Source organism: Papaver somniferum, chromosome 1 (assembly GCF_003573695.1).
Source record: "Papaver somniferum cultivar HN1 chromosome 1, ASM357369v1, whole genome shotgun sequence".
Taxonomy (NCBI): domain Eukaryota; kingdom Viridiplantae; phylum Streptophyta; class Magnoliopsida; order Ranunculales; family Papaveraceae; genus Papaver; species Papaver somniferum.
This window is the reverse complement of record NC_039358.1, coordinates 47,414,815-47,424,612: the sequence shown is the minus strand read 5'-3', so window position 1 is coordinate 47,424,612 and position 9,798 is coordinate 47,414,815. Positions and strand designations below refer to the sequence as shown.

The 9,798-nt window shown below is 34.0% G+C and overlaps 1 protein-coding gene across 5 annotated transcripts; it reads left to right on the top strand.

The window, feature by feature from the left end:
• The first annotated feature begins 1,807 nt into the window (after positions 1 to 1,807).
• LOC113285484 (zinc finger MYM-type protein 1-like) lies at positions 1,808 to 9,645 on the top strand. 5 transcript variants are annotated; one of them, XR_003328692.1, is made up of 3 exons: positions 1,808 to 2,080; positions 6,895 to 8,983; positions 9,356 to 9,645. XR_003328692.1 is itself a non-coding variant. In XM_026534368.1 (2 exons), the coding sequence occupies exon 2, from the start codon at positions 6,940 to 6,942 to the stop codon at positions 8,578 to 8,580; it is 1,641 nt and encodes a 546-aa protein (XP_026390153.1). In that variant the 5' UTR covers positions 1,808 to 2,080; positions 6,895 to 6,939; the 3' UTR covers positions 8,581 to 9,645. The 5 variants fall into 5 exon arrangements, 1 of the variants encoding a protein (XP_026390153.1); XR_003328688.1 differs by having other exon boundaries at positions 9,132 to 9,645; XR_003328690.1 differs by having other exon boundaries at positions 9,083 to 9,645.
• Positions 9,646 to 9,798: the final 153 nt, after the last annotated feature.

Sequence of the window (9,798 nt, the reverse complement as noted above, 5' to 3'; positions counted from 1 at the left end):
CTGTGTTACAAAGACCAACAGACATTCTTCTTTTAAGGTCTTTGGATAGAGACGAAGATAAGGAGAGAAAAGGATTGTGGTTGATTTGCTAACCAGATTTGTCTTCGTGGTCCAAACCTTATCGGTGTCCTGTTGCTGTTAGAGGAAGAATCATATTACACCAGCATACATGTTTATGTCAATTGTCAAGCAATCAAGCATGGGTTGGTTGTTCTTAGAACTGTTGCCATATGTTATCCTTCCCTAGCTCTCTATCTCTAGAGGACCACTGGTTCAGCTAAGTTATCATCCTAGAGGCCAGCTTAACAGCTTTTAGTTGTGTGGATATGAACTTCTCATTTGTCTGGTCAGTAATAGTTTAGATGTTAATGAGTTTTGAGTTCTCATCGTAGACATTAACATTCTTTAAGGCTCTTGTTCGCGATCAATTCTTCATTTCCATACTCCAAGTGAACTTCAAAAATCTGTTTCACCAGAATGCAGTGGGGCCCGTAAACAGTCATCACACTGCTTCGTTCTTCCTTTTTTTGTATTCTGCTGAAAGTTACAGAAAGGGTAGCAGATGCAAAGTCGCAGACATATTTCCAAAGACGTCGACGTAATCTCAAGTTGGCATTGACGGACATAGAGTTGAAACTTGCAAGACCCACTTCCCTCCATTATTAGTCTTTCCTTTTGTCCCAATCTTTCTTTTTTTTTGAAAAAAACTTTTGTCGAAGCTTCCTGCGGCCTGCCATTAAGAAAAGGATGTATTCTCACTTCATTCAATGTAAAACAATCACAGTCTTGAATGCATCAAATTATCGCATATCTTTGAGCACATATTCAGTCCAATAATCTAAAAAAAAAAAAAAAAAAGTAAGCACAATATCTATATTTTCTTTTCTGTACTTTCTTGTCCTAAAGAAAATCTCACAAATTGTACTTGTTCCTTTCTGCAAACATCAAAATTTTAAGGTTCAACCACAATGTGGCAAGATTGCTATATCTCTCGCACCAAACTTAACTCCGCAATGTGGCACATTTGCTATATCCCTCCCACCAAACTCTCCACCATCTCTTGCACAGAAAAGATAGGACTTCTTCATGGAAACATGGTTGCCAAGTACAAGATCTTTCTGTTAAAGTTAGATTAGGCCGTTCGATCGTGACGTGGAGTCCTCTAATAGGACCCCCAAAAGGGGGATACTAGTAGTTAGTGTAGCTACCTAGAATTACTGGATAAAGCCACTGTCATTAACTCTCAACTTCCAAAAAGAAGAATAGTTTCTGGAGTTGATGGATTCAGTCAGGAATCTTCATTTTGACAATGCAAGAGAGATTCCAATATTAAAACTGCAACCAGAAAAAAAAATTAAAAAAAATTAAATTAAAAACTGTTTTTGATAATAACATTGAAAAGAGCTTTTAAATGGATTCAGTCAGGAATCTTCATTTAACTATGCAAGAGAGATTCCAGTAACAATAAAAATGAAATCCACCTGACACACATTGTCCAACTGTTAGAAGCAAAATGTTTGTTAGTTAGGCCGTATGGAAGAACAGGAAAACAGAACAAAAAAACCACCGTTAATTATAAGGTTAAGGGGTATAGTTTCTGGCACGACTTGTTGGAATACCAAATAAGGAAAAAAATACAAGTATAAAATAATTTTTTTTGTGAAAATAGCTCCGGAGCCAGTGGAGATCCGCTTATTCCTAGCTATTCCATGCGTGGTTGGTCATGCAACACGATCAACCACCCACGTATATAACTTATAGTTTCAGCTTCCGGTTTCTGTTTTGAGTTCTTTGTTTCATTGTCATATCTCAAGTATTATTTTCATGGCACACACTTCAAAATTTTGTAGTTTTTCATTCAGCTTTCAGTTTTGTGTCCGAGGTCTTTCGTTGTCAACATCATCTGACCTCTGGAGGCTCTGGGTTTATACGTGTTGGTTCCTTTCAATGGCAAACTACAATTTAGAATGCAACCTAACTACTTTCCATTCATCTCTTGGACAATGATGCAACCATAATATTTTTGATAATTGAGATAACCGGCCAAATGCACTTTTCAGAAAAAGATATCAACAGTCAGGTATGCAATTTCCATGCTATAAGGAAATGTAGCGACTAAGTTTTCTTGCATGCGTATTACCAAATTAAGTTGGTTGGGCAATAATCATGCATTTTTACGTGGTGGTTGGCCATGGTATTGGAATTTTCCCGACGTTGCTTGGTTGTTGTGATATTGTTACTAATTAAACTAGTATCTCGGAATCCCGCCACATTACTAATCTTTACTTAAGATTTAGGCAATATTGAGATTAAAAATGAATGATGGAGTTAGTGAAAATCTTAGAAAAGCATGTCATCGGTTCAGATTAGAAGCTTGAGTTTGCTGTTTATTGTCCACTAAGTCACTATACAAATTTATTGGTTAAGAAAATAAAAATTATTATTGTAAAATCATCTAAGAAAAACCTTCAAATTGTGGCCGACCCAATTCAATAGCTTCCGGACATAAAGAATTTCATACAATTATTCAAATTCTTTTGGCATAAAACAATCATCTACTTTTGCAACAAGAAGAAAAAACAATAGGCCCAAAGGAATTGGAAACCCCCTAGCTTTCTCTCAATTCTTTCTTTTTCCAAGCACATAAATAAACTAACAAGGATTGATGATCTTAGTACAAATATGGCTAGACAACAGTCAACATTGCCTGGTGATAGTTTTTTCTAAGCATTTTATTCAAGAAAAGAATCATAATTAATTTTAATAAGCGGATCTTGAGTAAGACAGTTTATATATATATATATGCATTTCTAATAAATGTGTTTAATTATAATACATGTTTTCTGATATAAAATACAATAAGTTGATCCTCACTTTTAAGACACAAACCTCTCTAGTTTGAGAAGTTATTAACCTTTCTGGATATAAGCATCTTCCACGAAAATATATGTCGGTTTTGGTGTTGTCTTTATAACTTATTCTCGATCCGTTTATCTTTTGATTTCTTAAATAGAGGCTATAACCATAATAATAATTAGCATAGATTTTTACCGCCACAAATCATATATACATGCCAAGCACGATTACAAGGAAATCATACAACCATTGATCACATAATATTTTTTGCGATTCCAAATCAAATCTAAAATCATTTGACATGTACTTGTAAGAAAAACTTATATGTGAACCACTGATATACCCCGTGTTTTGCGAGCTTAAAATCCATCATTAAGTTTTTGGAAAGTAGGATCGTATGATAAGACACTTGAACATGACACAACCTTCCATCATCGACTCAAACACAATGATTTTCTTGGTTTGCTGATGATGCTGATATTCTAAGTTATTAAAACCCACAAAATACAACTTTCCCAAGAATGAAGGATACCAACCATTAAAAATGCCTAATATTCTCATCATCGTCACCTTAAAACCATATAATATTAGACAGACCAGTAATATTAGATACCAGAAAAGTCATAATTAAGTCAGTTTCAACCTTTTTTTCTCAACGGATGGACAAAATCAAAACCTTTACAAGGTATTGGGTTCAAGAACCACAACCATCAATGGTGCATGCATGACTAATATATGGTCATGGTCAAAAGGGTTCCTAATTCCTGCGTACGTATGATTGTTATTGGCAAGTGTCATGCCACCCCACCCCGACCCAACCTACCCTAGAGTCTACTACTACCCTAAAGCCTTTCAGACTTGTGGTAATTGGTTTTACATTTTTTTACCGACACCAATGGCCTTGTTTAGGCATCTCTTAAACGTTTTTTTTGTTGAAAAAATATTTATCACTTTCCATCAACCCACTACCGAAGAGATCATAGATCATGAGATGAAAGAAGGTTCAATGAATTCTAGCTAGGTATATATATAGACTCTGCAAGAAGTGTGGGTAATAAATTAGTTAAGTACCCCATTCAATCAGTGACGGAGCCGGACATTGAAAATCCGGGACTAAAAACAAGTTACATACACTAATGGGCTAAATTTAAAAATTAAGTGGATTGAATATAAAATTTATTATAAAACTAAGAGCTTTTTTATGGTTTTGGTGATTTTAGGGGGTTAGAGCCTGGGTTTGTTGATCCTTGGCTCCGCACCTACATTCAATATAGATGATACATTCTGGTAAGTTTCAATTAATACTAGATATATTTATATGGAGTTAGTCAATTGGGATTAGTAGAGATATAGAGAGACTTTTTATGCAAAAGATTTTGGGTGACTCTCTGTGAGTTTAGAGATTTTGGAAGACTCTCTGAATGATTTTTTATGAATTGTGGTGATTAATGGAGACAACAAAACATATATGAATTTCACCTTACACACGTAAAACAAGTAGTATATTTAATTTTTTACACAATGAATATATGAATAATTCAATGGAAATATATTAGTCCATGGACAGATAATACAAATTGTAACTATTTTGCCAGTAAAAAGTCGAAACGAGACGAACATAATGGATTCGAATCTCTAGTGAACTTATTTGGTTTTTAGAAGATAGCATTTTTTTTAATTTTTTTAATGTGGTTATTGTTTTTAATTGTTTGATATTTAATCCTTAAAGAAAAAAGAAAGAAAAAAATCTCTCAAAATATCACCTATTTTGGAGAGATTTTGTTTTAGCCTTTTATGGTATATTTTGTAATAAAAGTCTCTACAATTCTCTCAAAACCATAAATCATTGATTTCAAATTCCAAATCCAATAACATAGAATTTTGAAGACTTCAAAAAAGTCACAATCCAATAACAGAGATTGTTTGAGATTTTGAAAGACTCTCTGTTGACTAAAGAGAGATTTTAAAAGGCTCTAAAATTCTTTCAATTTCTCCATAAATCTCAATTGATTAACCCACTGTTAAACCAATTTCCAAATTTTCGTGTGATTTTGATATCCATTATCCACCTACCCGCTTTTACTTCACCCATACAACAACAAAATAAATTGGTAATTTGTTTTGAAAAAATTATGTAATCGAGCTTAGGTGTCTATAGTTGTCAACAACATTTGATCATATTTGACTTCGCCATAAGTTTTATACACGGTTACGGTCAAGGTTTTATACTACAGTGGAACTTCAATAAATTAATTCTTGAAAAATTAATTACTTCGCTAAAATAATACATATGTTAGGTCTCAACTAGGCTTGTACAAGCTAGATTTTAACTCAGTAAATTAATAATTTCGTTAAAATAATAATATTTTTGGTCCCAAAACTATTAATTTATCGAAGTTTTATTGTAGGTTCTAATGAATTTTGACTCTTAGAATCTTATATGACCCAAAGGAATGATTCAAAGAACATAGGGTAATAAGTATAGTTTGCGAAACTAAACACAAGTGAATATTCTTAATCCATATATACAGTATTTGGTAAATTGAGAATGAAAATAAAATTAATTATTCAATATATTGCGTTTTGGCAAGTCTTAATTAATACTTCGTAATCAGTATTTATGATATAAATAATATAAGTCTTACCATATATCAAGGTCAAGACGAAGTGATTTTTGTAACAATTTACAAGATTGTTTTAATTCAAGGGGTTCTTGAATTTTCCCCCTAAACAAATTAGTAATGTAGCTTTCCCCCTAAATTGCTAATATATATAACTTACTCCCCTAAAACTAAAATTCTGACAAAAATAACCTTTGACCGTGCCTGCCATACAAGCGTGAGTATGATCATTTGCCACATACGTCCACCAGATATGCATCTTTGTGCTTCTTTCCACCTTAGAAAGCTAGGGTTCATGAAAGGTAAATTAACTAAATCATTAAATCCACCGAAACAAAATCTCCTCGATAAACTAATTCTCCAAATAATTAGCTCTTTATAGTACTTCAACACTTGGTAGTTTTTACCATTCCGTTTGGGTGATAGGTGATTCAAAACATTATGAATCTCCACTATCAATAATATACTAATGTCAAGATCGTCGCCATGTGCAAATGAGCTGCTTTTGAAATCAATTTTTAAATGAATCAAATCACATATCAGGATCAACCTCATATACTAGATTTCCATGATTCTGTGCCGTGGTGCGGCAACTAATTTTCATGTTAGAAATCCACCATTATCAACAATTTGGGTTTTTGGGTTCGAAAACCTAATAAGAAGTTGATTTTTTTTGTGACCAGGCCCGTACCTAATGTTAGGCAGGATAGGCAGCCGCCTAGGGCCCCCCAAAAAAAAATTCTCGTGTATATATGTTGTTGTGTACCGCCGATCAGGGTAAGAAGAAAAAATGACTGCAGTTTTGGACATAAGCCCAACAAAGAAAAACAATTATCATTATCTTTGGACTTTGGCCCATATTTATTATCCAAGATTCATTTAAGTAAAAAAGTAAAAAATACGCAAAGATCCCATTTAGGAATCACTTTACCCAAACCGTTCGTCTCTTCCTCTCTCGTCATTCTCAGTCTCTGCCCTCTGGTAAGTTTTATTCATCAATGATCAGTCATCATTCAGTACTATTATCTACTTATTTTTCTTCTAATTTTATGTTTAAGATCTGGAACGAACAATATTGTTGATGTGGGTATTGATTTCTTAAGATTATTAATAGATATTAGTAATTTTATTCAATTGCTAGTTAGGGTTTCATGATGATTACAGGAGGAGAAGGAATTAAACAATATAATTGGTGTTGTTTTGTTAAATCTTTTGATTTTGGTTGTTTAATTTCGATTTTAATTCTTCTTTGAATTACGGTGTTATGGTTTAATAGTGCGGTGCAAATTATGATGTGAATGATGATATTGGGTTTACAAATTACTGTCAAAGATCACCCTTTTTTAAACCAGGATTTTTGAATTTAGCTGATATGCTATCCAATTGAATTTTGATTTTTCCTTTTTTTCCTGTGTAGGCTGTGAAGTAACAGAATACAAGAGTGGATTAACTACCAAGTGCTATGACTCGTAGGAAAACAAAATGCCAGAGTGGTGCTTTCAAAGCTAAGAAAAGAAAAAGAATAGAGCAGCTTGAAAGTTCTTTAAGAGGATCGATGAACAAATATTTGGCTCGAACAAGTGATAGTGTTGGACTTCCGGAAAGAATAAGTGAAAGTGATGGTCCTGCAGCAGCAGAAACAATGAATGACATTAACAGTGATGATTCTGATGAAGAATATGCAAATTTGGTTAATGAAATGGAGAAAGAAGATGGTTTGCTCAATGGTGGTAGTAGTAGTGGTGGTCTTAGTGGATATAATCAGAATGTGCAAGGTAAAGAATTGTTACAACCAACTATAAATGAGAGTGAACACGGGAACGACGAAGTGCGGAATGAAGAGTACGGACCGGTAAACATTTATGATCCAGGAAATTGGAACTTCATTGACCAACATTTCAGAGATTTTTTGGTAGAAAAGGGTCCCATCAGAGTAAGTAAAAATGTCCAATATCCTTACAATGAACATCGTAGACGATTCTCTAATCGTCATTATAAACGAAAAATGAGTAATGGGGAAAGGGTTGATAGGAGATGGCTAGTATATTCAACTGTTAGGGATCGCGTTTTCTGTTTTAGTTGCAAATTGTTTAAGGGAGATGGGATTGATTGTCAGTTGGATACCATTGGCTCTAATGATTGGCATAATCTTGGTAAAAAACTTAGACATCATGATACCTGCCATGGGCATCTACAATCCATGTCTATATGGAATGAACTGGAAAGAAGATTGAAGAAGAATGAAACTATCGATAAGGCTATGCAAGAACAGATCAAGAGAGAAAAAGAGTATTGGAAACAAGTCTTGGTTAGAATAGTTTCTCTTATCAAAACTCTTGCTAAAAATAATTTAGCTTTCCGCGGTGATAACGAAAAGATTGGCCAATCAAATAACGGCAATTTTTTGAGCTTTATTGAAATGATTGCAGAGTTTGATTTGGTAATGCAAGATCATCTTCGACGTTTCAAAGATCAGGACATTCACCATCATTACCTTAGTCCCAAGATACAAAATGAGTTGATTTCGCTATTGGCACACCATGTGAGAGAGAAAATTATTGAAAAAGTTCACAAAGGAAAATATTTTTCTGTGTTGCTTGATTGTACTTCGGATATAAGCCGTGAAGAACAAATGTCACTTATTGTAAGATCTGTGGATTATTTAACAACTCCAAAAGTTGAAGAACACTTTCTAGGTTTCTTAAAAGTGGAAAAAACCACTGGACTAGGACTTTTTGAGGAGATGAAAAACCTTTTGGAGAAGCTTAAGATTGATTTTGATGATCTCCGAGGACAAGGGTACGATAACGGAGCTAATATGAAGGGGAAAAACAAAGGGGTGCAAAACAGGCTACTCAAGGAAAATCCAAGGGAATTTTATATGCCGTGTGCATGTCATAGTCTTAATCTTATGCTTCTGGATATGGATAAATCATGTCCTAAAGCAGAATCATTTTTCAGTGTTATGCAGCGGATATACAAGTTGTTTTCAAAATCTACAAAACGTTGGCAAGTATTTAAAAAACATGTGACTGGTTTCACTGTTAAGCCATTATCGGATACTCGATGGGAAAGTCATATAGAGAGTGTTAAAGCAATATGATTCCAACTTCCTAAAATACGGGATGCTTTGCTAGAGTTGTCGGAATCTATTGAATTTAGTGCGAAAACAAGGGGAGAAGCTGATTCGTTATTGACACGTGAGATCGATAATTTTGAATTTATATTTGGCATGGTTGTTTGGCATCATTTTCTGCTTGCAGTCAACTCCGTCAGCAAATTGTTACAAAAAGAGGATATGCATCTTGATATTGCCATGGACCGAGTAAATGATTTACTTTCTTTTTTTGTAAAGTGCAGGGATACTGGATTCGAAGAGTTATTGGAAGAAGCTACTGAGTTGGCAGCAACAATTGGTATAGAACCTACTTTCTATGAGCCACGAATCATTCGAAAGAGAAAACATTTTGACGACATTATGACCGAAGAAGAAGCACCATTATCAGGTAAGCGATCTTTTGAAGTTAACTATTTTAATTATATAGTAGACCAAGCTAGATCCTCACTGACTAGTAGGTTTGAACAATTTCATGAGTTCAATGAAGTTTTTGGGTTCTTATTTCAAGTAAAGAAGTTACACTCTCTTGATGATAGCACTTTAAAGGCGTGTTGTATCAAGCTTCAAAATTACCTAAAGCATGGCATGAGTTCCGATATCGATGGACATGACTTGTATGTTGAACTGAAAGTTCTAAAAAGTTATTTGCCGGAAGAGACTGAAAGGGCAATTGAAGTGTTGAATTTTTTGAAAGATATGGAAGGTTCCTAGCCGAATGCAGAAATCGCATACAGGATTTTATTGACAATTCCAGTTACAGTTGCCTCTGCAGAAAGAAGTTTTTCAAAGTTGAAGCTGATCAAGTCTTATCTGCGATCGACAATGTCACAAGAAAGATTGAATGACTTAGCAATGTTATCTATCAAGGTTGATATGGTGAAAAACATTGATTACGATGCCATAATTGATGAGTTTGTATCGAGGAAGCGAAGAAGGTCATTTTTTAGTAGACTAGCTACTTTTATGTAGTTTTTTTTTTTATGTTTAAATTTGACAGTTCGATTTTTTCCTAAGGCCCCTAAATAGTTTGGTACGGCCCTGTTTGTGACGATCAATTTAAAGTTCTGCATTAGAAAGATACGACTTTTACTTTTATCAAAAAGTCTTACCATTATATCAACTCATACCATTTCCATGATTTATCAAAATCTCATGATTTGTGTAGCAACTGTTTATATGTGTGTTTTGTTTCAAAACTCAAGA

Coding starts and splice junctions, on each gene's coding strand:
- LOC113285484 (XM_026534368.1), top strand. CDS start 6,940: ATGACTCGTAGGAAAACAAAATGCCAGAGTGGTGCTTTCAAAGCTAAG.